Source organism: Cygnus olor, chromosome 6, assembly GCF_009769625.2.
Source record: "Cygnus olor isolate bCygOlo1 chromosome 6, bCygOlo1.pri.v2, whole genome shotgun sequence".
In the NCBI taxonomy this organism is placed as follows: domain Eukaryota; kingdom Metazoa; phylum Chordata; class Aves; order Anseriformes; family Anatidae; genus Cygnus; species Cygnus olor.
The window spans coordinates 12,670,839-12,698,566 of NC_049174.1; the positions used below are offsets into that span (position 1 = coordinate 12,670,839).

Genomic DNA, 27,728 nt, shown 5'->3' on the forward strand with positions numbered 1-27,728 from the left:
TAAAGCTGTTAATAACCTTTGAGTAAGGAAGATGTAGGGGCAAGCCTTGCTGACAGTCCAGCAATAACAGAACAAGTTCCTTGTTCAGCAGCATCCCTCCCCTATTATGGTATATACATTGGTGTTGAACAGAGTCGTTTCAGGAAGAAGAAACATTTCTGCTATATTATCTTGCACATGAGAACACTGAGTAAGGCACAATGTTATTTTGTTACAGTACATATGAAAAAGTGACAGAGCTTGGGAAGGGCTTTATTATGACTAGGCTACTGATACAAGTCTAGAAGATGAGAGTATTTATTTGAAGAGAACTGCATTTTCCATCTTAGCTGTAGAAAACATCAAAGTAGGATATTTAAAACAAACAAACAAAAAAAACGACACAGAAACCCAAGAACACAAAACCTTCATAATGAATTGAATTTGGACATTGCTTCTTGATTTGAAACTTGGATTTTATGTTTTTCCAGGTTGGTACAATCCGTTATATGGCCCCAGAAGTGCTTGAAGGAGCAGTGAACTTGAGGGACTGCGAATCTGCTTTGAAACAAGTAGATATGTATGCACTAGGCCTTATCTACTGGGAGATATTTATGAGATGTACAGACCTCTTCCCAGGTAACTGAAAAAACAATAGTAGTAGAAAGCAGTACCAGCAACCAATGTTATCCTAGTCATAGCTTTTTAAGTGAAGAAAGGAAATATTTTTATCAGTTATTTTTTGCCATTAAGTCGGTGCCATCTAGTGTTCAAGATTGTTACTGTTCACACTCAAATACACTGTATTGTTAAGCATGAATCATGCTGACAGACTTCAAATTGCCTGTTTAAGCAGTTTGCAAGCTGCGTATTTGAGTGCTATTTGAGTGCTATTTTTATTGTCCAGAGTTTATGAACATTGAGAGTTGGGTTGATGGCAAAGACAGTACTATGAGTATTTACAGCTGATACGGGGCCTGAAATATCTTTCAGACTTTCAAAATGAATAAATGGATGGGAAAATGCAGTAATTTAGTGTGGCCTTTAGCCATTCATACTTTTATTTATGATACTGACATTGAAAATTCAGGGAACTAAACCTGTAAAATAAAACAAAAGGAAATAAACTGTAAAAACTTAACATGTGAGCAACTGTAGCGACCTCCATCTTCTTCCTCAGCTATAGCATATAGAATTAATCTGGCATGCAATATTCCCTGTGTAGTCAAACAGCTACACATTACATGCAGGGACTTGTAATCTGTCTGGGCTTCCTCCCAGATGAAGTACACTCAGTTATTTACGTTTCACAGACATTAGGTGTCATCCTGAGGCTCCCGGACATCCTAAAGGTACCCCTCAATCAGCAAAGTTTGAAGACGCTATCCTTTGAGAGGTTCCCAAACAACACTTAGTTCATTCGCAGTTAATTCAGCTTTTTGGGGGGTAGGAGGGAAGGGTTTGGGGGTGGAGTCACAATGTCTCGATAGACAGCAATTTTTATACTACCTTTCATCACTTGAAAGCTCTTGCCGTGCCTTTTTTTTTTTTTTAATACATATATATATGTATTTTATTTTCATTCTTTCTTTTGCTAACAGGGGAGTCTGTGCCAGAGTACCAGATGGCTTTCCAGACAGAAGTCGGAAACCATCCCACTTTTGAAGATATGCAAGTCTTAGTGTCCAGGGAGAAGCAAAGACCAAAATTCCCAGAAGCATGGAAAGAAAACAGCCTGGTGAGATAGAATATTTAGAAATAAGCAATTTATAGGTTGTTATCTGGAAAGTAATTTTCAGTATGCATGAAGTGCCCATGTATTCTCTGTATAATGGATGAGGAACGTAAAGGCATTTTTTGACTTTTGACATCATATAAACCAGTAACACCGTAAAATATTTGGCAAAATGTAATTATAATCCTCCAATACTGAAATTTTATAAACATTGTAATAAACTATTTTTGAAGAGAAGTATAGTGCTCAGAATTTACAGAGGCTACATTTTCTAGCAACTGTTTCGTTATAACTACATTAGAAATTTTATAGGCTTCATTTGATCTACAATTTTTATTTTCTAAAGTATAAACAAAGTAATGTTGTTTGTTGTTTTGAATTAGTATAGCTATGGCTTAGAGTCTTGCTTGCTGCTGCAGGCCAACAAGTTACAGCAAGTCAGCTGAACTCTGGTGAGAGTCTGTGTGCTTGCTTTCATCTGCAGCAAAGGTGAGGTAATGCAACTCCCCTTAGCATAGTGGAGGTTGTTTGTCTTTTATTCAAAGCAAAGTAAAATGTAAACAGTTACTGGGTTCTACCTGATACACGATAGCTTGTTTAAACTAAAATAGATTGACTGCAAGTATGGAAATTATGTATTTGACTCATCTAAAAAGGTATTTTTATGAATTCATTTTCTGAAGGTATGCCCTTCAATCTTCAGAGACTTTGCTACTTGATAAGTATGTAGCTACTGTACAGATAATGGGGAGCCTACGCCTCATCTGTGCTGGTACTTGTAAATACATATGAAACCATTTTCAGAGAGGAGCATAGCCTCCAGTGTTAACACTGTTATAAAACGTGTTGCGACTGAGTTGAGAGCTTCATAGAGAGGTTTTCTTATTGCATGGTTTTGTCCAGACAATCTTAACAAAAGTAAAAACCAAGAAAGAAACAAGCAAACAAAACCCACAGCCATTTTGGCAAATGCAGTGTTGGAAGAACGCAAGCTTGACAGCTATTTTTGAAGACAGTTATAACTAAAACAGTTTAAGGTTGGTTTTGTTTTGCAGACTACCATTTTCAATGTTTATGTTTTAACAAATTGGTAGACTCTAATATTATACACCGACCTAGTAACAATCCCTGTATTTAAACTGCTTGACACATTCTTTGGGGTGTAATAACCTACAGTTCTCTTATAGGCGTCAAACAACCCATTCCACCCTGTGCTAGTCTAGGATGACATCTTAATAAACACTCTGAGATGTCATAGAAATATAAGATTCAGATAACCTAACTCTGGACCAAGGTCCTTACCTCCTTTGTCTCAGGCATGGGATAAAAGACTTCTGTCCATTATATACAGCTACATTTACATGTTGTGTTAAAACATCTTTGTGCAAATTCATCTATTAGATAAATATATTTATCCTTTTCCTTTTAGAAATAAAAATTAAAAACAATGTTTTATTGTTTAGGTCAAGTAATTAAGGCACTTTAAGGATGTGGAATCCTAATTTTATGATTACTTTTGCAGTCTGCTTCTTGAACATGTGTTACGATATAGACCTTGTTTAGTGGTTATTGTTTTTCACAGTATGAATTAACAGATGATGTGCATAAAATAATTCAAGGCCTATAAACTGAGTTGGGATGTTACCATCATTTCTTTCTCACTTTCCAAGCCAAAAGCAGGGACCAAGCTGGATCTCAAAGGTTGGGACTGAAGGCTATTAGTAGAAAAATAGAAAAATACAGATTTATTCCCTTTCATCCTTTTTTATGAGTTGTAGAACTTATAAATAGTGAACTTTAGTGTAGATCCCTTTGAACCTGAAATTAATAGAAAATACAACAATATGGTAAATGTGAAGCTCTAGAACTTCAGTCTTGTTAACTATCTGTACTGTCATAATTGTGGTCCTTTCAATATCCTTAAAACATTGACAGGAATGGATCATCTGGAAGAAAGACTATTAAATGCTAGTTACATTTATTTCTGGTGAAACTTTTAGGGGAGAGCTTTACAAAGGAGTAAGGCGAGAGATTAGGATGTCCACTGACTTTAAGATGCATGTAAATTGTGTCTAAATCAAGTACTAAAAGCTGAATGAACCCTTTTTATTTGGGGAGAGAAAACTTACCCAGTACAGTATCTCCTCATTGTCCCTGAGGGTGCTTTTAGATTCATGTCCCTCAGCTAGGAGTATTTTGGTTGCTTAGCCCTTCTTCAATCGACTGTGGAAAGGGAGGTGATTTACTTGTGTGGTGGCTCATCCCTGCCTGTGTAGCCATAGCTGCATCACTGAGCAGCAGTGACTTGCCAGATGCGAGTGATGCCAGGAGCCTGCTCTGTGGGCGAGGAGCTCTTCGCTAGCAGGCAGAGCTACTCTTGTCTTTCACTGCCAGGAGTGAACACGGCAGTTCTGGCACAGAAACAATCAGCAGGGCCCAGTGAATGCTTTAGTGCCCAGCTGGGACTACGCACTGTCAGTAGTGCTGGAGAAGTTAAAGCTGGGCTGAGATGTGAGACATTCTGGCAAATTATATTCTATTCATGGGCCTTAACTGGCAGCAGGGGCCCATAAATGTCTGTCTTGCTGTGCTCAGGATGCAGTAGAAGTACAAATGTTCAGAACTCGTAATTTCAGTTGTCTCCTTTCCAGGTCTCTGACCATATGGCAGATGATTTGGAGGTCTTGAGCTCTAATCCTGACTGTACCATTCATCCCACAGTGTGATCCCAGGAAAGTGTGTCTGTTGCCAGTTCTCCATCTGTAAAACAAGGGCAGCAATAATCTCCTCCCATAGTGCAGACAAATTCACTGACATTTCACTGAGGCATTTGGATATTAGGGTAGTGTAAAGAAGAAGAAAAGCATGATGAAATGAGCAAGGCTGTGTCAATTGCATACAGTGCAGGGCAGCAAGGCAGGGACCATTAGCTGAATTGTGAGGATAACCATGACAGTGTTTCCAGAGCATCGTCAATCCTTTCTACATGGCTTTCATAAAGCAAGGAGAATGAGCATGCACACATAAGAGAGGGTAGGCTGAAGGGTTGCATGGACAACTGTAAATGTAACTTTTTCTAAATGTCTTCCCACTTTGGGTGTGTGTGAGGTATGATAATGGTAGTCCTTCATATTGCGGTTATTAGGGTAAACTAGCTTTGAATGAAATTGTGTTGTATATCTTCCATGTCTCTTTCTCACCAACTTGTGACTATTTTCATCCACACCCATACGGTATGCTGCCAAAGAACAGTAAATCAGAAGCATGATATAAAGGGAAATTAATTTAAGAAAGCGGGATTTTGTTTGTCTCCCGGCAGGCCGTGAGGTCACTTAAAGAAACAATTGAAGACTGTTGGGATCAAGATGCTGAAGCTCGATTAACAGCCCAATGTGCTGAGGAGAGGATGGCAGAACTCATGATGATCTGGGAGAGAAATAAATCAGTTAGTCCAACAGTCAATCCTATGTCAACTGCCATGCAAAACGAGAGGTAAGAAGAGAATACATTCAGTTTTAGTTGGCAGTGAATGTCCAATGCTTAGCTCACTCCAGAAAGGAAGCTAGAGCACACTGTTCACTTCATGTTTCTGCACCTGTGAAGGGGATGTGTGTTATGTGAACTAGCCTGCACATGGGTATTGTATGATATGATCCTGATTGTTTTGTATTGCATGAATCCACAAAATAAACAATTTTTGTGGCTTTGGGTTCTTAAGACCTCCGATATATCCCCAAAATTCAGACACCTTGTATGTAAACAACTGTATTTATCACAGAGGGGCCTTTTAAGATGCATTTAGGCAAGCTGTCCAAACAGGCTTACAAAGACCTGGAGTCCGTGAATTGTCTTTAAGAGATTTTGCTAAATGATTCATTAAATTTCTGTTTAAAATGTTCTGCTAAAAGCTATGAATGTTCAGGCAGTAAGAGTTCAGGAAATTTCTAAGACTCAAACCTATAGCTATTCATTTAAAGAACTACAGGATCATTTTATAACTCACTGTTATTCAGACCCCAGTGAGAGAGGTGCTGTGCATTTTTCTTCTTACAAATGATCCAGACGGAGTGAGAATTTGCAGAACTGACATATAAGTACTTAAATACTACACACTAGAGATCTGGATTTGAGAGAAAGGTAATGTTGCTGTATGTGGCACAGTTTATTGTCATGAAAGAATTCTGTTCAAAACATGGAACATCTAAATTGTTAAAAATAATAGATTTTTCATGGTTTAAGAGCTTGTGACTTTTTCCCAGCATCACGTTCTCCATCCTATGTATGTAGTTCTTGTTGCCCTTATTCAGCTTCACATCTCTGCAACTAGAGCAGTACCTTAGTAGTGAACTGTACAAATAGAGTATTGAACAAATGGAAGAAAAGTACTGTTATCTGACTTACTCATATAATAACATTTGTGACAAAACTGTTGTCCAAGTAAAACCACTTTCTGCTATCCAGGACTTTTCAAGGAAGTTACAGAAGGATCTCAGTTGTTACTGTATCTGTCTTTAGTTGATGCATGAAAAGAAATAAAGACATTCATCTCTCTTAAATGAGCGGCTTTATAACATGAGGTGATATTTACATACATGACCCTAATATCGCTTATTTTTTCTTAAAGGAATCTGTCACATCATAGACGTGTGTCAAAGATAAGGCCATATCCTGATTATTCTTCTTCCTCCTACATTGAAGATTCAATCCACCACACTGACAGCATAGTGAAGAACATTTCGTCTGAACATTCAATGTCCACAACACCACTGACGTCAGGGGAAAAGAACAGAAACTCCATTAACTATGAGCGGCAACAAGCACAAGCTCGCATCCCTAGTCCTGAGACAAGTGTCACCAGTTTGTCCACCAATACTACCACCACCAATACAACTGGCCTCACTCCTAGCACTGGCATGACCACCATATCTGAAATGCCTTATTCAGATGAAACCAACTTACATACTGCAAATGTCATGCAGCCAGGTGGGCCCACTCCAGTTTGTCTGCAGTTAACAGAGGAGGACTTGGAGACAAATAAACTGGATCCAAAAGAAGTAGATAAGAACCTGAAAGAAAGCTCTGATGAGAATCTGATGGAACATTCACTTAAGCAGTTTAGCGGGCCAGATCCACTCAGCAGCACTAGTTCCAGCTTGCTTTATCCACTGATAAAACTTGCAGTAGAGGTGACAGGACAACAGGACTTCGCACAAGCTGGCAATGGTCAAGCATGTTTGATTCCGGATGTCCCATCTGCTCAGGTCTATCCTCTCCCCAAGCAACAGAACCTTCCGAAGAGGCCTACTAGCCTTCCTCTAAACACCAAAAATTCAACGAAGGAGCCACGGTTAAAATTTGGTGGCAAGCACAAATCAAACTTGAAGCAAGTGGAAACAGGCGTTGCCAAGATGAACACTATCAATGCCGCAGAACCTCATGTGGTGACAGTTACCATGAATGGAGTGGCTGGTAGAAGCCACAGCATAAACTCTCATGCTGGCACAATCCAGTATGCCAATGGGGCAGTGCCATCTGGCCAGACAGCCAGTTCAGTAGCACAGAGGGCACAGGACATGCTTCAGAACCAGTTCAGTGGAGAGGATAGTCGACTGAATATTAATTCAAGCCCTGATGAGCACGAACCCTTGTTGAGGCGGGAGCAGCAGGTTGGCCATGATGAAGGTGTTCTGGATCGCCTAGTAGACAGGAGAGAGCGACCACTTGATAATGGCCGAACAAACGTTAATAACAACAACAGTAATCCATGTCCAGTGCAAGACACAGCTACACTCAGTATCCAGAATGTAGCGAGAAATCCTGGACAGACCCAGACTAGAAGAGCACAGAGGCCTAATTCACTGGATCTATCAGCCACAAATAGTTTGGATAGCAGTAGTATGCAGTGTAAGTGCCTGCATAACTTGAATAATTTCCTTGACACTTTTTACTGAATAACTACGTATATCTGCTTGAATAGGAAATACTCCTGTGTCCCCTATCCCTCCACAGAGCATGCCTACTAAATGTCCTATAAATTTAATTTCTATCAGAACAATTTCAGTCTTTCCAGTCAAGTCCTGTCTTCTGTCTCCATCAACTCCAAAATGTTTTAGGTCACTATCTGCCTTCCACATATATGAAATAAATCTGTCCCTTTCTAGTTTGACTCTAGAAAGGGAGTGATTACTACTCTTGTTATTCTTTACAAGGCATTGACTTCGGCAGCTGCAAAGCATATTGAAATATCTCCTATTTCTTCCTTGAGGGACACATTGCACCTTCCTTTCCTTATTTTTCCTTATTCTCTTAAGAGTAGCTGGCTCTAAGATGGATTGTTTCAATAACTTCTTATAAGTACTTATGCACTTCATGACTTTTAAAGCAACTGATTTTACTGTATTAGCCCAGGCTAGGTGGACAGTCAGGCGTTCTCTAGTTTATCTGAGCTTCAACAATTAAAGCAGTCCTTTGTCAGTTTACCATGTACATATTAAAAAATAAAGTAGTTAGAGAAGGAATTTTAATAGACTCCTTCAAAATAACTGCCTTAGAGTTTTAAGCCTAAATATTCAGGAAGTTACAATGGGACTTTACTTCTCACAATAACAATGCAATCATGTAGTTAAATTAGGTATATTATCTGAGTTTATCTTTAGGTCTGCTGGAGCTGTTGGAAAGGTTTCCTAGATAATACACTTCAAGATGCTCTGTAGTCCTTGAAAGTTGCTTGCAAACCTCTGACTATGTTTAGGTATAGACTGACATACTAGTGAAATAATCTGGGCTGCCAGGCATTGCACGTTTGGAAAGAAAAGGTTTAGAAATTAACCAGAACAGTTCTTTCAAGAAATGTAATTGAATATTTAGCAATGGAATGTTTAAGCCTTCCTTTTAAGTCGGAAACCTTAATTTTTGTCTTTACATGTCAGCTTGAGTTGAAATTTTACTGAGGTAAAGAAAAAAGGTTATTGCAGTAACTTTCTTTATTTGGAGGTTAAGAAAAAAGAAAGGGTTTGGAGGTTAAGTGAAGTGATTTTTAACAGACTTCTACTGCTGAATTTTTATCCTGTTTCAAGTTGACGAGCAAGTATTTTTGTCAGTTTCACAACCTAACCTCCCAAATCCTATTTAGTATCCTAACAGAGAATAGACCATTTTGCCTCCAGGCAAAGGCCTTGCCTGGGGCTTTGTATGTAAAGAACTGTTTCGTGAAGTGTAAAGTAGGATTACGGAATCTGTGATTCATTTATGCTATTGAAAGTTTAGCCTTTGCCATCCTGTAGTAGCTACGTTATTTTTTTGTACCTCTCATTAGAGCTAATGTAAGACATTATGATTGGAAAAATCCCCTGAAATGTCATATGCTGATTCTGCTGTTTGATGCCGATGTGTATTCAAGGTAGTGATGCAAACTACTTCACTGAAGTAATTTCTGTCAGAGAACAGAATCTTGCCACTTATTTTAGTAGCAGCTACTATTGTTGATATAGCTGTCATGCCTCTGCCATACAGTTGCTTCTTAATAAGATTTTCTTTTTTGTTGTGTTCTGCATGAATAACCCTGGACTCTCCAGTCTAATCTTCCCTGTAATACTATTTTCTACTTTTTTTTTTTTCCCTTCAGTAGGTGACTCCTCACAGGATGGCAAATCAGGCTCAGGAGAAAAGATCAAGAAACGTGTGAAAACTCCATACTCGCTTAAGCGGTGGCGTCCCTCAACATGGGTCATCTCCACCGAGCCACTGCACTGCGAGGTCAACAATAATGGCAGTGACCGGGCAGTCCACTCCAAATCCAGCACTGCTGTTTACCTTGCGGAAGGAGGCACTGCCACCACAATGGTATCTAAGGACGCAGGAGTGAACTGCCTGTGAAATACTTTAAATGCCGACAAATGACCTTTTTTTTGCATTATTTGAAACAAACACGCAGAAGACATTTAAAAAAAACTTTCTCCTCCTGTCAGCAACCCCTATCAAGGACTCGCTTTAAATAGATTTCAGCTATGCAGAAAATTTTTAGCTTATGCTTCCATATTTTTTTATTTTGTTTTATTTTTTGAATGTTTTTGCACTTTTATTTAGTATCACTAAAGTTAAGTCTGTCTGTTTTGACCACAGAATATATATATGTGTATCAAAAATGTGGTCTCAAAATATTTTTTTAAAAAAAAGTAACAAAAAAGTATTGCTGATAATCAGTTTGGACCAGTTTCTTAAGGTCACTAAGATCATAAGCAGACTATAAGACAGGTTTGACTGCAGTGGTGTCTTGTAACCATGTTTTGATTTCTGTGCACAAGCTAGTCTGTATATTTCTATGTTACAAAGTGTATTCTCTTTTGATTACCCCACCCTGCCATTTTTCTTGTGTCATGTTGAAATGTGCAATAGTCTATAGTTCACAGTATGCTTTATTGAAAAGTGTTTCTAAAACTGCCACGTGTTCCTCTTTTTGTATTTGTTAATTTTTCCCTGACAGTTGAGCAGTCAGCCAGTCATGAGAGTGAACTTTGCACACCATAGCCAGCTTGAAGCAGCTGCCTATATCACATTGTGCTCCAAGGTGACAATGCATGAATTTTTCCCCAGCTTGAAAGGGCTTTTAAAAAGGAACGAAAAATATGAGCTCAGTATCTTTCATTTGATTCTTCGAAACTGAAGTGCTTTTCCTTACCAGTAGTAGATGCCAGACTGTGAAGTTCTGAGTAACAAACCATTGAACAAATTTAAGGCAACAGTTTCAGACATTCTTGTATGTTATTTTGTGTGTAGTTTCACCCTTTGTGTTTATGTAAAACCATACTTAGATCACTAATAGTGTACATTGAAAAATGCATTTTCAACAGAAATCTAAATAACTATCATACTTAAAAGCTCTGGTGAAGATAGGTTGCAAAGATATTTTGTATACACAGAGGAAAAGTCATCAATCTTATTTGGCACAAAACAGTTTTGGGATGAGTCACAAATCTTTCTTCATTTAACACCTTACAGACAGTTTGGGGTAAAATCAGGCTGATGACTTATGCAGCTAGGTGCATCCTGATTGGCTGCTGTTGCTAAGTTAAAACTCTTCTTCCCCTCAGATTTTTAAAGCCCTTCATTCATCTTGTTAAAATCTATTGTATGCTTTTAAAATTCATGGTTATGGGTGTTTGGGGACAGGGATGTTTTTTCTCTGGTTAGACCCTTCTTTCAGTTTGTATGTAACACTCCACACATTGATTTTGGGTGTCAGTGAACATGAATGTAATACATATTGAGATAATTTTTTTTTTCACCATCTCATGTGCAGCCTCTTAAACTCTGTAAGTTTTTGTACAATGATCATTTTTACTGCCTACTTAAAGAAAATTAATTTCCTTACTGGTCAGAACTTCCTTCTGCCTAAGAAATATCCTTCCACCGAAGAAGTACTCTGAAAACACTTCAGTAAAAATATTTAGATAAAAAAATATATATAACACATGTCAGTCTTTGGTACTGAGTAAAGTTTTATCACTGAAAACTGTTAATGTTCAAAGAAAGAAAATCTATGCAGTCAGTCTGCCAAACTCCTATGGCAGGATACTGGCAGCGAACAATTGCCTCCCCCAGCCTATCTTCTTTCAGCAGTCTGAAACAGATGCTCTGTGCTTTCAAGCTCATTTGTTTCCTTGCTATTGTATTACTTTTCCCCATGAGGTAAACGTGCCAACTCTGTTTTGTACATCTGATATAACTGGCATAATGTATGCCTTGCTACATCTGATTCTTGCTGTTTCTCAAACCTTTGTTTATACTTGATTTCTAGGATTTTTCTCTTGTAATGCTTATTAACGGTTTCTTAGAATCTCTGAGATATCTCCAAGAGATAATTCTAAATCCAGACTTTTGATTCAGAGTAGTTGCAGAAATGCAAGATATGAGACAGAGTTTGGAATGCCTGTGCTCTTTAAGTACCAGTTTGAGTAATACCTTTTATCTCTGAGGCACAATTATGTTATATCGAAGTATAAATACGTTGTTATATTTCTCCTCTTCAAAAATACACCCTTTCTCTGGTTTTACTTTTAATTCACTCCCCAGCTTCCCATCTGCTGCAATCTTGCATCCCAGATGTTGAAAACTTGCCAGTTGCTCAGCTGGGTTTCAAGACCTGAATCAGAATTTTTGGCATTCTGTTCATAACGTTGGCTGTGTTTTGCATCTCTTTTGGACTTCTTCAAGTCCATATTTGAAGTACAGTATGTTGTTTAGTGATGATTGCTGTATCATGCAAATTGAAGATTCTTCACTCCTTTCCCAATGACTCTTTCATTTGCCTTACATGTATCATCCATCAGTATTTCAGAATGTGGGCTGAAAAGCATATTTAGGACATTCTTATCTAACTTGACACTCTAGGGAAAGAAAAGTTATTTGCCCTGACTACTGCTTCTTTCTGCTAAGACAGATTTGCAGCAGTCTTCTAGCCTTTTGTTTCAGTCCAATGCTTTAATTAGGAAAAAAAAATCCAACTTTTTTATGCTTCATGCAATGAAAATCATTTTAATACCAGATGAAAAGGTTCTTCTGCAATTTTCTTTAAGTGTTCTTAAAGCAAGCATAATAATTTCACTTCCTTTATCTTTTTCTGTCACTTGCTGGAAAGCCTTTTGGTGTGAATTATAATTAGCAAAAAGTATTGGATTGGTAACCTACCATGGATAAATATAATTTGTAACTTGATAGAAATGTGTACTTTATCACAAAATATCCTATAGATTAAATAGAGAAAAACTATTTATTTTTAAAGGTCAGTCAAAACAAACTCTTAACTGTGTAACAAAATATTGTATTTCTGCACAGCTAGATGAGATCAGATTAGCACAGTTTGTTTTTAATGCTTATTTTAGTAATGTCCTTTTTAGCTCACAGCACATAATCCAGTCTCCCCATAATACTTTCTCTGTAAATTAAATGATATTGAATTTTATCTAATATCTTGGAGAATCATCTTTAACCAAACAAAATACATGTAAGAGAGAATTCTACAGATCAGACACATGGATAGATGATAAATGTACTATAATCAAGGGAGACAAATGCGTTTTATTTCTTTGCTTTTTTTAGCGTAATGATTAAAGTTGATAATTTTCTGTCAATATCTCATGTAAATTGCAGACAAGATAAATATAGAAAAATGAAAAAAAGAATGATGGTGTAAATATATATGAATTGTGCTACTGTCAAATAGGCAACAGTAGAATATTTGCTATGGTAATTTATAATGTATAATTCAAGTCAAATATTATGGCAAACATTTGTGATGTTTCTATATATAAGCCAAAATTCAAAAGCTTATTGATTTTAGAAAATGACATGCTAGTAGAAGTTAAATGAGTTACTTAGGTTAATGCAATGTCTATTTTACTGTTTCCTGTAATAGTGATACTCACCAACATGGCATGGTTTTTAGAATGTGAATTCTAACCATTTGAACAGACATGCCTGCATAGTCAAATTTATTTTCTTCTAAAATTGACATGTGCAAGTAAGATTATCTGGAATGCTTCCCCTGAATTTACTTACAAAGCTCTATGCTTCATGTGCTAAACAATTAGGATTAAAAATGGCTTTCTTGGAACTCTGAGATGCACTTAAATTGCACAGCTAAAAGCTAGAGGAGTTCCTAACTTACAAGAAAACCAGTTGATACTGTCTTCTTCAGAATATTCTCTGAAACAAGAACACTTTTTTGATTGTTTTTTACTTTCTTACCATAGTTCATTCAAGTCTTCTTTCCATTTTGAAAATTATCTAATTTTCATTGGCAACAGTTTCGTTTTTTTTTAGTGCACAGGGGACAAAAAACAATGAAAGATGGATGCTGGCAGGTTTCAGGAAAAACAAATGAACAGAACCCTTATTAATATGTTTATAAAGTGTGTATCCTCCCATCTGTCAACTCTCCTAAAAAGAAATCTTTAATCCTACCTGTCTCAGAAAGGACAATAAGGAGGTTCTGTATTTGTATGGAATGGATTATTGGGAAAAAATTAACAATAATGAATTGTTGCGTAGAAATTACATATGTATACCTGTATAAAAATAATAAAGTTCCCAATGCTGAAACAGTGATTTTAAGTGAGAAAAATAATAATTGCTTAGCAGAGTAGTATGTGCATGACATGATGTATATGAAATTTGAATTTGGAGCTGCTTATTATAGATTGAAATATGTTTGATTAGACTATGAAAGTTGGGTTATAGACTGGATGACTTAGTATTTTGCATAAATTTGGATTATTTGAACTTTTCTATCTGGTCTCCCACTATCCATTTTGCCAAGTAAATATATTAACCTCCTTTTTTTTTTAATGTCCTTATTATTTTTTGTTCAACTTTAGTCCTTTCTTCAGTAAGAAAGCTATAGCAGTAGAGCTAAATATATATATTTTTATGTAAACTCTGTATGTATTTAGATGTATATGCATATCATGCATAAATTCCAGGATTAAATTCTGTGAGTTACAGCATCAGATGTTAGCACTGGTAGCAAGTATTCTTTTTCAGATACCATTTTTAAGTTGTCTTTGCAATAAAAATTGGGCACAGACTGAGACACATAATCCAGCAGTGTAAGATCTCCCATGACAGACTTGTCACTGTTTTTTTAATGCAGTAGCTATTGTTAGGTGTGTGGTTGCCCTCTAACACTTTTTTTAGGCCATTAAATCCAATTACATTTTAGGCTTCTGTGTTGTCATATAAAACCTCAAGCTATAGAAATACATATGTTTGTTATTTTTTTCCCCTAAATTGGTTCATTTTATGCAAAATAGTAAAAAATCAGATTTCTCATTTTGGGGTTTCTTCTGTACTGACTAGAATTGGTAGCAGAACTTCCAGTTATGCAGCAAAGAGATTTAGGCATTCCTGCAAATCAAAATGGGAGTTCGGTTTGGCACAAGTTTATCTGAGGAAACCAGTATCTAATCAGCTGGTGCTTGAGCCAAATGCAGTTGAAATCAAAGATAAGTCTGCCATTGATTATGAGCAAGGGAGGGCTAGTTAAGCTGGCATTGGTTTTAATAATTCCTTGGGAGGATTAGCCCTCGGAGAGCCAAGGTAGAATGTTGGTTAACTTCAGTGCATGGGTCATGTTTCAATAGGCACCGTAACTGTCACAGTAAGGAAGGATTTCTTCAAAGTTCTTGCAGGCTTCTGCAGATATATTACAGCATACAAGTGTCAGGAGCATGGTATCTCACCTGGTAATTATTTTAAAGCAGAAATAATTACCCTTTATAACTTAGAAGCTTCCAGGTCTCCCAAAAGTCAACTTTTATAACCCATTAACTTGTTTTAAAGACAGAGCAAAAATGTTGAGATTTATTTCTAGAGCACTTGATTCACTTTTTTTGTGCTTCAGAACTGTATCATGAAGTATCACGCTTCAATCTTCCTTATTCAAAAAGAGAAAAAAAGTTAATGTTTCTGTAATTTTTAAAAAGTCAAAAGAACACAAAGAAACAGGCAAGTCCAAGTTATCACTGCCTTTCATTTGTCACTTGAATTTTCTTATTTGTGACTCTTCTGTCTCTTTCACAATGTTGAAATGTACTTAAAAAGGTTCGTATGTAATGTTTCTTGTCTGCTTTTTGTCTCTAGAGGAAAGTGTGCTCTATTCACATTTATATAAGCTGGAATCATATTTTACAATTGCTGTTGATTATTTTCCCCCCAAATGCATTATAAGAGGAAAATGAACATGGCAAAGACTGAATTCTAGGGTTTGGTCTTCTGTAGAGACTGAAATTAGGACATGTGAAACTGCCATTTTCCTTATGAAAGACTGTAAAGAGAGCATTTCTGAGCGAGCTTTTCTGGGGAAGAGCGGGGAGAAACCCTAGAATATGGAGTCTCATCAGAACCCTTTTGTTAACGGGTATTTTTAGTTTTTCTCTCAAATGATTGAGGAAATGTCATGTATGAATTTATAAATAATTGCTTTCGGTTATTTCTTTTGTATAAGCTGCCCAATACCCTTGCTATGCTATATAAGTTGTGTTTCATGGAACAGTGTGAGTATGAAATAAAAAGCTAATTTTTTTTAATCATCTGTGGATGCCACTATGAAAGCTGACATTGTTAAAGCCACTACAGAGTTTTCTATGAATACTTCTAAGAATTGCTTTGTTATATATAAACCTAAATAAAGAGATTGTATTGATACAGAGACATTGGATAAGAACATTTAAAAGGCTATTCTTTAGGTCTAAAAGAAAAGGCTTGCTGTAAAATGGTGCATTATTCCATTTATTAAAGATCATATTAATGACAAAAAGCATGGTCTTTTGTGGCTTTTTCATGGTATTATTGACCATCAGTGCTCCCAGGAGCGAGGGGAAAACTGTTGCAGTATATTATTTTGTTGGTGGAAGAATGAGGAACTACTTCATTACTGTGAGCTGAACAGGACCTTCAGATACCTTAAGCATGTGACAGTTTATACACTGCACTGTTATCTGATAACAGCGTGAAATAATTAGGGCTTGCCTTTACTACATTAATGCACTGCCTCTCTGCTTTTTTTGCCTGTTCTCACTGGTCAGCAGTTAAGATGCTTGCATTAGCAACTAAATATAGTTTGTGTGCATTTCAAAGTGCTGCAACATGCATCCTTCACCTTTAAGCACCAAGCACTGTACTCTGGGACCTCACTGGCTTCAGAACTTCCTGTTACACACAGACTGGTGGGGCACATCCTGCACCTCAGTTGCTCTGGTGTTTACATCTCTCCTCACTTAATTCTTGCTGATTTATTTTTCTGTATCCACAGCAATAATGTTTCTTGCAAGCAAATATGAAGGTGGGGCAAGTCTGACACCTCTGTGGCCAAAGAGCTACCTTATGAACAAAAAGAAAGAGCATGAAGAGCTTTCTTGCTGTCATGAATGAGGAGGAAGCAACAAACTGAGGCAAGTAGTGCATGGGTTGAACACTTGCCTATACTGCAATTCACCTCAGCCTCACAAATGAATCTCGAAATCCCTGGCTACAGGGAGGGACCATTACAAGCCTCACCTCCCCTCTGAGCAGGAAGCAGTCACCCGTGATCTTCCAGGCGGGATGTGCAGATACCTTGGGGCTTTTTGCCTCAGAAGGATTAGGAGATTAGGACAGTTATTGACAAGGAGAAGGTCCCTCCCAAAAGACAACACTGTGCTTACATGTGGTGGCTTGCTGTTGGCTCAAGATAACTGAGCAACACCAGATCACAGGAAAGAGGCTAGCTAGCCTGGTCTTATTACTTACATGTGAAGCTTTAAGGACAGGCTCACAATGCTCTTTTTATCTAGAGGTCTCAATGACGTTGATGGGAGCTTGAGACCTCTGAAGTCCTCTCAGGATCAACTCCAAGGAAGTTACATTTCCTGTGAGGCTGTAGTCAGGAAGAGTCAGTGGGGGCCTGGGCCACCTGGAGCATGCTGGCAACCACCTGAAGCTCTCATCTCCTGTGCCACAACAGGCCTGTTCCCTTGTTCCCTGCTGCCCTGCCATAGGTGGCAGCTCCTCTTCTGGCACAGGTGAGAAAAGCTGGTTGGTGGCAGTGCTGCAGCAAGTCTGGGGAGACTTGATCAACCGGGAACTCCTGTATGCCCATTTTACCTTTGCTAGTGCCCTGGAAGGCCAGGCTGCAGCTGCCAAGGAAAGCTGGGAGCCTGTGCGCAGGGTGGCCATGTGGAAAGTAGAAGTGTCCTGTCCCTGCCCCCCCCCCCCCCCCAACAGTTATCACTCCTTGCTGACAGCAAGAGCAGCCAAGCCTTGCCCTAACCCAGCAGGTGTGGCTGAGTCTTATCCTTAGGGCATCTGAGAAGCCTTGAGTCAGCTCTGCCATAACAATGTGTTACCAGTGAATTTTACCGATATTTTTTACTGGGTATGAGAGCTACTCAGACCCAAGAAATAGTCCCCCCAAGAGATTTCTGTGCGTGACCTTATGCACACACCTCAGTCAGCTCTCTCCTGCAGAAATAACCACTTTTATTCAGCTTTTGCTTTGCTACTGGGAAATGAAAGTAAAACAACAACAATTATATTCCCCCTTTGTTCCAGAGCAGTGATGCAGCTGCAGGACGTACTTTGTGGAACACAGCCACATCAGTCGTTCACTTGTTTCCATTCAGGTTTTTTTTCTCCCCATTTACTTCTTGCTAATTCTGATGTTATGTAAATTTTCCATGTGCAAGAGATTATAGACATCTGCTCTCTGGCATGATCCAAAGCACATTCTATTGGGTAAGAAGGTTAATTTTACACAGGCAGGAAAACTCTACTTTACCAAAATGTTTTTATGTGTATAAAATCAGCTTTTCATGTTAGCCTGAAAGATTGTCATTCTTCTTCAAATGAGGAGTTGAAATGTTTTGATTTCTACAATTTAAATGGCACACTCAGGCCCTCTGCTTTTATGTCAGGGGATATTCCTCTTTTCAGATCTCAGTACCACAGGGGAAGTCTGGGAGAAATCCACAAATGCTGATCTGAGTCTAAGTCATGTGCTGGGGAGCACTCATGCCTCTTTGCCAAAGACAACAGATAACTCTGCCTGAAGACAGCTGGTAGGTACTGGGACACAGCTGGTAGACACTCCCTGTTTGTAGGGAGTGGTCTGTGGAAGATGAGTGAGGAAAGCAAACCTATATTTACTAGGCAGCATCTGAGCAAATGGCATTTTTAGATGGGGCTCACAAGGGCACTGGAAAACTTTCAAGGATACAAGTATTGAGAAAGGTTGGAAACAACTGATCTAGGTGCTTTTTAGCTCCTGGCAGGAAGGACAGCACCTTCCCAAGACCCTCCACCACAACCCAAGGACCTTTTTAGAATGAGCGCATGCATCCAGTACTTAGCAGTCATGGTTTTGGCTAAGTGTTGGTTGAAAGGCTGCCAGCAGCAGAGGGGCTTGGAGCTTTGCCTAGCTTTGCCTCTTTCATCTTCTCAAAGATCATATCCTCTCTCTCAGTGATGGCTCTCTGGGTGTCCTGGAGGCAAAGCCAGGTTGAACACAAGGCGCAATGTATGAGGACGGGATGGCACAACGGAGATGAAGTGGTGTCTGGTTGAGATATAACCATACAGTTAAAAGCTCCCCTGCCCCTCATGGCTGAACACAAGGAGACTTTAGAGCATTACTTGATCGTTACTCTCTAAGTAGGTATTTTCTCAAATCAGAGAATCCCATGTGCCCACCCCATCATACTACTCTGCTAAAGTTAATTAGTTTAACTGCAGAACTACTACATGTATGTGGACAGAAAAGTTATTTCATCACTGCTTCTCAATGCATGAATAAGCCACGCTAACATAATTTTAACAATCTCTCAAGCTTTTATAAATGTTATAAAAACAAACAGAACCAAAACAAGTTTGTAGACCTGAATCAGAAGGACGGATCTTTCTTCTTTGTCCTCTTAAGTGAATAGTGTCTATAGCTATATGCCTATTTATCACATATACAGCATATTCATCATTCTGTAATATGGCCATAAAATATACCTTACTGAAATATTTCCCATTTATCAAATTAATTGATAATTTTGACAATTGAGATAAATATTTTACTCACAGTAATATAGTTCCATTACACTCACAGTACAGAAATTGTGTCCTTGGCTTGTGAGAGTAATCAGTATTCAATGTTCATAAATCAAATTTTCTTCCATTGTTCATATGCATTCTTCTGCCTTGGGACTAGAAATACAGAAGCATGTTACATGAAGCATGTCTAAATACAACACAAAAGTAGATTAATCTCTGTGCTATTTTGCAAGCTCTATGACTATGTGCTAAAAATAGTAAGTTTTTGGAAAATACTTTAAAAAAAAAATCTCCTAAAAGGAAGGAAAGTTTTGTTGCTGGAAGGAAGGAGTTACGTGTAAGTTATTATTCAGTGTATTTTGGGGGGGAGGATAGTTGTGGGAGATTAAACTGTGGCTTGCTTAAATGAATTAGGCCACTTCTGTCAGTGGCACTGAAGCCAAAAATTCAGACACGTGGCAGACAATATGCTTTTCCTCCTGCTCATTTTCTTCCTTCAACAGAGCCTGAGAACAGTTGCAGTTACTCTCAGCTGGCAAGAACTCATGTTGGTGAACCAAGTGTGACTCCAATTGTTCCTTTCCATCAGCAGTTGGACACTTTCACAAGGTCCTTACTTAGGGTTGCTACTGTTATTCAATGTGTGTTCAGAAAATTGATCTGTATGCATGGAAAATCATGTAGCATGGAGGTGAACTTAGTTCTGGCTTCTACAGAAGTTCGTACCTCTCCCAGGTAATTGTGTGGAGTGGAAACGTCTCTCAAGCTCACTGTTAAGAGTTGCATTGAGGAACAGTGTTTGTAAAAAAAAAAAAAAAAAGAAAAAAACTACTTATAATGCCAGTGAGAGATATTATTTTAATTTTTAATTATTTTAATTTTTATGCCTCAAGATATTATTTAATGTATGAGACATTTTCTTAAAGATTGTAAACTTATAAAATGTGGCAAGAGCACATTTTTGTTTTAAGTTGCCTTTTACTTATTGCAAGTATCTTGACTTATGTCCAGGGTCCCATCTGTTGTTTTTATTGTTTTAATCTTAATACCTTATTTTCAATCTGCTTGCCTCCTCAAATCCCCCCACATATTCTGGAATATTAACTAGGATCTTAAAGGTTGTGTGAGAAGCAAATTCTATTAAATTTGTCCTATTTTTAAAAGTATTTTTCCCCTGTTGTTGTTGAACACCCACGTAAACAAGCAAAACTAACTCACTCTGCAGGGGAGAGATGGGAAATGCAGTGAAATATCCTGGGGCATAATCTAATGTTTAGATTAGGCTCCCAGAATCTTTAATCTTTCAACCTTCAACATTACTTGCAACAACTGTAGGTATAACAATTACAGACAGTAGATTGCTCTTTTATGAGTGCTGCTTTGCATTAATTTAATTTCAGAGTAAGTCAAGAAGATATTTGAAGCTACTTGGAGCCCAATCATTTTCCATAAGGTTTGCTCATTACTGATATTTTTAACAGTACGTTTTTCATATATATTATTATGAGCAGTGAGTGGATCTACTCATAGAACTTCAGTCCTCAGGACGATAAAATTTCTTAAGCATTGGTTGTTTTGGTAGTCAGTACGGAGGGATTTGGGCTTACAAACTTAGTTAAACCTCTTTCGCCCTTTGTGTCTCTGCTTTTGATTCAGGATTACTATTTTGATCGCTTCCCTACTTATGTCCCTATCGTCACAAGGCTGCAAATTTGTTCATGCAGCTCTGTGTGTTTTATCAGTCTGCCTTTGAGGGCATTCTCGATAAGATTCTATCATTTGGATTGATTTGTTTGTAACTGCAGCTTTCACTACTCTCTGTATTTTAAGAAAGAATCAACACCTTGCATGCAACAGGATGCCCGCAATACCTGAATTTAATCATCTCCCAACAATGACTACTAGGCAGCACATTTTGGAAGGGCTCTGGTGAGGTGCTGAGTGCCCGTTACCTCCAGGCGCTGGCACTTCACTTGGGTGTGTGAGCGTACCAGGTCTGCTCAGCTCATGCAGGACAATGGGATGAGTAAAAATACTACGTAGAGATGCTGAAGCCAGAGAGATGGATCCTGTGCATGTGGAGTGACTCCAGTGGGCTTGCTTATCTAAAAGGCTGGTTCAAATGATACTGATAAGAAGGCTCATAACTTCTCTGACAATAATGATTTTCATTCCTGTTGGTTTTGGATCGCTGTTGGCACCATTATGATAGGCGTTGTGGGCAGAATAAGAGACCCACTGATGGGAAGAAATCACAGCCCGCAGATACCACATGAAACTGTGTGAAATGCATGGCGCGAAGTTGGCCTGGACGCCATTTGGCAAGTCCGAATGCAGCAAGGAGTGTGACCGCTGAAACAAACCCCAGCTCGTGGGAGATGTGAATTGAAAGGAGAGTCTGGGGGGGATTTGGATCCAAGTCACTGTGGGGAGGGCTTTTGCTTTGACTTTTCTGTTATTAAAAAGAATGTTTCAAAACTATTTTCAAGTAATTCATAATACTGCTTTAGTTGTTTCTTTTATTTCCATAGGGTGTAGGAGTAAGATCTGTTGTAACACATTTATTACAGTTTAAACAAATTAATGTATGAAGCACACACAGTTTGATTAGGTCTGAGTACATGATTTTACATGTTGAACTTTCATGTCTAATGCATGTAAAGCAATACAACTGCTGATGAGAAGCATACATAAATGCTTTGCTTTATATTCTCATAACAACTGTGTGGAGCAGTGCCATTTTTTGCAGCATGACAATAACGTGGGAAGTACTATAATTGTCACAGATATCGTGACTTGGCTCCAAAAAGTGCATCATGCAAAAAATATAAATCAGTACCTTTCATTTTTGGCCTCTTCGAAACGGTATCAGAAATTAGGACTTCTTCAAAATATTTTATGCTTTAAAAATATCCTTATGGCACACTGTTCCAAACAATGCCAGTATTTCTGGAGAGGGCAAACTGTCCAAGTAGCAAAAGCCTGCTGAGCAACTGCACCAGCATTGGCAGTAGGTGATGTCACAGCAAAGAGGATTACATCTTCTGGTCTTGATTGAAAATTGCAACCAAGATGTGAAATAAATGCTGCACAGTTAACCTGCATTAGGGTGACCTAACTCACTGACCCGGGCTGCCAACAAAGCAGCAGACAGGTTCTGTTTATTTCTCCAGGCACGGCATGCCAGGGTGCTGTTTTTCTACTTCCAGGACATTTTCCTGTGGAGCATCATGAAGCTTGGGTTCTCTTTTTCAATGTATTCATGGAGTTGCAGAGGGAGTTATGAGATCCCTTCACCTCCACTGCCTGTTCTCTGCCTCTTGGCAATCCCTGATGAGGCGAGCACTGTCTCCTAGACATTTCCCTAATAAGTGCGTTATCTGGGACTATGATGCTTTGGCACATTGTACCAGCAGTACTTGTGATGGCTACAAGAAAAGGACTGGGAAGTGGTCCCATGTATATAATTTGTAAGGTGACTTAAGTAACTTGCATACTGTAAGGAGGGGGTACAAAAGACTGATGGTAGTCTGCCAGGCTCCTGGTCCCTTTCCTTGACAGCCACTTTCAAGGGTAGCCCAGGATAATTCTCAATATTGGGCACAGCCTTGTAGCCAGTTTTGGTTGACCCATTGTGCTACCATGAAGGCTATGTTACTAATATGCCTGTGAGCAGGCTTGATGTCCTTCAAAGGAAATTTAATTAATGCAGAGTGCAGCAGCTAACTTCATAACAAGCTCATCACCAGAAATGCATCAATCTTATTTCCTTCTGCCATTCTCATTTCTCATAAAAAAAATCTCTTGACAGGAACTTTGACTTTCAAGGCTGTAGGTAGGCCTGTGTCCAGGCATCCTTAAAAAGGGCCTATACACATAGTCTTGCTTTTCAGGTTTGTTAAAATTGTCAGCCACAAAAATGAAGTTCTTCAAAGGGGAAGACAGGGCTTTTTAAGTAAAGGAGGCTTCAATCAAAAACAGCAAAGGAGAAAAGAGAAAAAAACCCAACCTACCCAAGAGAGAACAGTATGTAATTTGTTGTCACATCATTTGTATCATAGCAATGGTATTCAATTGCAACATGCAACTTGCAGAACAATATTGAAAGGAATTTGGCATTTGGCTACAGAAAGTCCTCTGGAGTAGCCCAGAACTGGCACGGGCAATAGAAAGAGAAGGGAGGATTTATTGATTCCTATGATCTGAAGGTGCTAAAGGGTGTTTACCTTACAGCTAAATAATTCAAACGTGTGAACCGAGGCCTATTACAAGCATGTATGCACTCCTCTGAGGTATAAATCAGGTTAAGAAGATGCTGGCATTTAACCAGTACTTTTAGAAAATTACAGCAAAGATACAAAGAGTCTAACGGAGAACAGTAAACAAAGCAATTAAGGGAAAAAGGGGGGTCAAGTCTGCCTGGATATTACCCACACGCCTGGTGCCATCATCTGCAACGCTAAGCCGGTGGCAAAGCGATTGGATAAGGCGCTGCTGAGCCCTCGTCCTCTTCCCGCAGGGCAGCCCTGCTCGTAGCGTGCAGCCGCCTCCCGGGAGGCGCTCCCCGCCCGGTTACGGGCCTTCCACCCGACGGCTCGGCTCGGCGGGCCCCAAGGCCCGGGGTCTCACGTCTCCCCCCGGCCGCTCTTCGAGGCCGGCGGTGCCGGGGCCGCAGCCGCTTGGCCGCCGGCACGTGCCAGGGCCGCTTGGCCCTTTAAGGGCTGCTCCCCCCTCTCCCCGCGCAGGCTCTGCCACTCAGCAGCGCGGCCCACAGCCAATGGGCGCGCCGTAGCTGCGCGAGCCGAGCGGCGGCGCGGCCAATGGGCGGGCGCGCGGGGCGGGGCGGGGCGGGGCGGGCGGCCGGGGCACTATTGTTGATGAGGCGCACGGAGGCTCCGGAGGCAGCGCGGGGCGCCCCGGGCTGGGCACGGCGGCGGCCGGGAGGGGACGGGGCCCCGGCCGCGTGAGGCGTTGGGCCCGTGGCGGGACCTGCCCGCAGCGCTCTCTTTCTTCCTTTCCTTCTTTCTCCGCCGGCGGCCGCCTTCCGCCGGCTCCCCCCGCCATGTCCCACCCGCGCGTGCGGCGCGGCGGCTCCCCGACCCCGGGCACCGCGCTGGGGGGAGGCGGCGCGGCGGCGGCGGCGGCGGGCGGCGGAGCGGGAGCGAGCAGCCGCCTCCAGCCCATGCGGGCCACGGTGCCCTTCCAGCTCAAGCAGCAGCAGCCGCAGCAGCAACATGGCAGCCCCACGAGGAGCGGCGGCGCGAGCGCCCCGGCCGGGGGGCTCCCACGCGCGGCGCCCTCCTCACGCAGCATCAGCCCCACGCGTGCGGCGCCCACCGGCGGCAGCGGCCGCAGCGGCCCCGCCACGGCCCCGCAGCCGCCGGTGGGGGGGAGCAGCGCTGCCGCCGCCTCGACAGCCTCGTCCTCGCGGGGCAGCCCCACGCGCGCTGGCGGGGCCCGGGGCAGCCCCCCGCGGCCCCACCATCTTCCGCCGCCGCCTCCCCCCCCGCCGCCACCGCCGCTGGGCTGCGGGCCCTCACCTTGCTCCTCCCCGCTGCCGGAGGGCAGCGCCACGGCGGCGGGCAGGGTCCGGCACCGGCGGCAGTCGCCAGAGCAAGGCAGGAGCTCGCCGGAGAGGAAGAGCCCCGGCTCGCCGGGCTGCAGAGGTGAGCTCCCGGCCGCCCCTCACGCCGCGCACCTGCCGCCCGCTGAGGCGAGGGGCGCGCGGCGACCGTTACCGGGCGCGAGGCAGTTACCTCAGGGGAGGAGGGGGCGCGTGGCGACCGTTACTGCGCGCGAGGCGACTACCTGAGGGGAACTGGGGGGGGGTGGCACGCGCGGCGACCGTTACTGGGCGCGAGGCGGTTACCTGAGGGGAGCGTGGGGCGGTGGGTGGGCAGACCGTTACTGCGGGGGAGGGGCGGCCCATGAGGGCTCGGCTCGGCCCGGCCCGGCCCGGCCGTGCGTGAGTTTGTGGACACCGTCGGCTCTCCGTGAGGCTGGGGAGCGGAGCGGAGCCGTGCCCGGGCTTGTGGCCGCCTCGGCCCGTCCCTGGCCGGCTGGCGGCGGCGTGAGCGCGGCGGGGCCGGGGCTTTTGTTGGTGCGCGTTCCCCCTTCCCGGCCGGTGGCAAGGGGACGGAGGAAGCCAGTGAGTCGTGAGGGGAGCGTGGCGCCTCGCCGTGTGCCGCCAGAGGTTTCCAGTGTCTGGGCAGCCTTGTGCAGCCCTCAAGCCTTCCCCTTCCACGCTCCACGCTCGCCGTGCCAAAGGGTGCTTCGGAGCCAAGCGGCGGCCACAAGCCTGTGGCTGGAAAGCTCTCTGGCCCCGCGGGCACGGCGCGGAAACGTGGGGAGGAGTGCTCGGTGGCTCCGAGTAGTTGGTTTCAACGTGAACCCTGCGGAGGGATGTGTGAACTTTAGAGCGATGACAAGCTCGTGCAAAGATAGAAAATAGTGTGGGAATGGCATACGTTTTATAGCAAACTGCTCCTTAGCGTTTTGGAATAATTAAAACGTACTTACTGAGCACGCTGAAATTTAAGCAATATGTGACATCTGGTTGAGGATACTAGAGGCTTAAATATGTAAATCCTTGTTCCTTTTATTGTAATGTTTACTTAAAAATGCGTGAATGAAGCTTTGTGTTAATGTCCTCAAATCTGGAAAACTTGGTGACTCTGAAGGTACCAAAGCTACAGCTAGTATTCTGTCATGAAGCTGCATGTGGTAATCTACGTAAAGTTCAGAAATACACAGAAGTGCATGTGCAGAAACATAGGACCGATAGAACTCCTTTTAATTTGTCTATGTCTCTAAATGTTGATTTTCCCTTTTCTAAAATTACGATTATAACCAGACTCCCTCTCCCCTCTCTCTCCCTCCCTCCCTATTCTGGCTCTTGAGGAATGATGCTGCCAAATTAGACAGTCATAACCACTTGGTACAGTACTTAAGTCACACAGAGATTAGCTTTGTTTTGTTTTTTGTTTGGACATACTTCTTCAAGATTATGATATGCCTTCTTTTTCTGAAATGCAAGAGAGCAGTGCCACAAAGGCATTTAGGTTCTGATTTAGATCTTCAGCTCTGCAGATTGGATGTGTTTTGCTTAAAGTTATATTCTGAGCCTCTGGATTGAGGAAAATGTGTGTTCTTCACTGAAGATTCTTGTTAATCATTAATCTGAAAGACATTATACACATCACAAAATCCTGTCTTCTTCCTGGGAACTTGATTGAAACTCTTGCCCAAGATGCAGTTTCCTGCCCTTGAGATCAGTGTTCAAAAACTGTCTGTGAAGCATGCGTCAGACTGTTTAGGGTGGAAAAACTGTGCTGTCTTCAGATCAGTGTGTAGAAGCCTGCTGAAACTGTGTTGTCTAGCCAACTTCTTTACTGGATATAAGAACTAGCATATAGAAGGAAACAAGTCACTTCGTTGCTAGCCCTTTGCTACTGTGCTCCCAGATAAATCCACTAGCTTTTTACAAGATGTGTGGAAACAGGCGTAGGGTCTATTTAATTGCTGCCACACGTTTAAATTTCAGAATAGTACTTGTATTGACCCAAAATGCAAATGAATTCTGGTTAATATTGCTTAATGTTTGCGTTGTGTAGTCCAATGCTTGATAGAGACTGATTCAACTTCGCTTTCATCTTCATCTAAATGAGAAGGCTTAGTGGCTGCCAAAAACATGGAAGTGGAACTTTATCTTTGCTAGTAAGGCTAGAGTTCTGAAGCCATGCAGGCCACCTCAGGGTAACATTCAGAATATACTGTAGAATTACTCAGGTTTTCCTGCTTCTTGTTTTCAGTTTGATGATGGCTTTTGTTCATTTCTACAGCTGCAGCCATGTTGGTTTTTGTTTTGCTTTTCTCTTTTTTTTTTTTTTGTTAGATCGAAATGAACCTTGAGTTTGGACAAATGACAGCTGCTTCTGGACTTGGATACTAGTTCTGTAAATTGAACACTTTAGGCTCAATTTCAGATTTTCTTTTTTAGTAAGCAATTGAATAGTTTAGAGTTTTTTGTCAACCTGCTTAACATACAAGAACCTGAACTTGAGAATAAAGAAATCTTAACTTAAAAGAACCTTAATAGGTTCTTTCTCTTTTTTTTTTTTGGCTAGGTTTTCTGAACTGAATTGCAACTAAATGTTTGAAATACTTACCTGAGTTTGCTGTTGATGATGAGATAAGCTGAAGACTTCATGGCATGCTTGCTAAATTTCTGTGCTTTTCTTGCTGCTTCCATCCTAAATATGGCCAAGAGTTTCGACCTTCCTACAACCCATTTCTTTCTTTTTGCTTTCCCTCCCTGCAGTCTCCAGCACTCATTTCACAGACTTCAACTTCTATTTCCATGTTAACAAATACTATTCTTTTTTTTCAATTCTATGCAGTATTTCCCACTGCTAGTGTGATGACTGATTCCTTTGCCTCATTT

General features: G+C 41.1%; 2 protein-coding genes and 1 long non-coding RNA gene across 6 annotated transcripts in view; 2 read left to right on the forward strand and 1 right to left on the reverse strand.

The window, feature by feature from the left end:
* Positions 1-16,028, forward strand: part of BMPR2 (bone morphogenetic protein receptor type 2) — a 112,066-nt gene extending 96,038 nt beyond the window's left edge. The window contains exons 9-13 of the mRNA XM_040561845.1: positions 471-618; positions 1,581-1,717; positions 5,034-5,206; positions 6,339-7,618; positions 9,339-16,028. Coding sequence (XP_040417779.1) covers positions 471-618; positions 1,581-1,717; positions 5,034-5,206; positions 6,339-7,618; positions 9,339-9,589 — 1,989 coding nt within the window. The 3' untranslated portion in view covers positions 9,590-16,028. The remainder of the gene's footprint in view (positions 1-470; positions 619-1,580; positions 1,718-5,033; positions 5,207-6,338; positions 7,619-9,338) is intronic.
* On the reverse strand, positions 1,584-24,036 carry LOC121072335. Of its 2 annotated transcripts, XR_005821127.1 has the most exons (5): positions 23,716-24,034; positions 19,314-19,438; positions 6,116-7,410; positions 3,844-4,474; positions 1,584-1,714 (listed from the first exon to the last, which is right to left on the reverse strand). It is a non-coding gene; the product is annotated as an uncharacterized LOC121072335 (long non-coding RNA). The 2 variants fall into 2 exon arrangements; XR_005821126.1 differs by lacking the exons at positions 1,584-1,714; positions 3,844-4,474 and having other exon boundaries at positions 5,856-7,410; positions 23,716-24,036.
* Positions 19,361-27,728, forward strand: part of FAM117B (family with sequence similarity 117 member B) — a 36,157-nt gene continuing 27,789 nt past the window's right edge. Inside the window, exons 1-2 of one of the 3 annotated variants that reach the window (XM_040561848.1) lie at positions 19,361-19,438; positions 24,826-24,951. In XM_040561848.1, coding sequence (XP_040417782.1) covers positions 19,384-19,438; positions 24,826-24,951 — 181 coding nt within the window. In that variant the 5' untranslated portion in view covers positions 19,361-19,383. Of the gene's footprint in view, positions 19,439-24,197; positions 24,952-25,450; positions 25,656-27,728 lie in introns of those variants that run through there. The other 2 variants (XM_040561847.1, XM_040561849.1) reach the window with 2 other exon arrangements.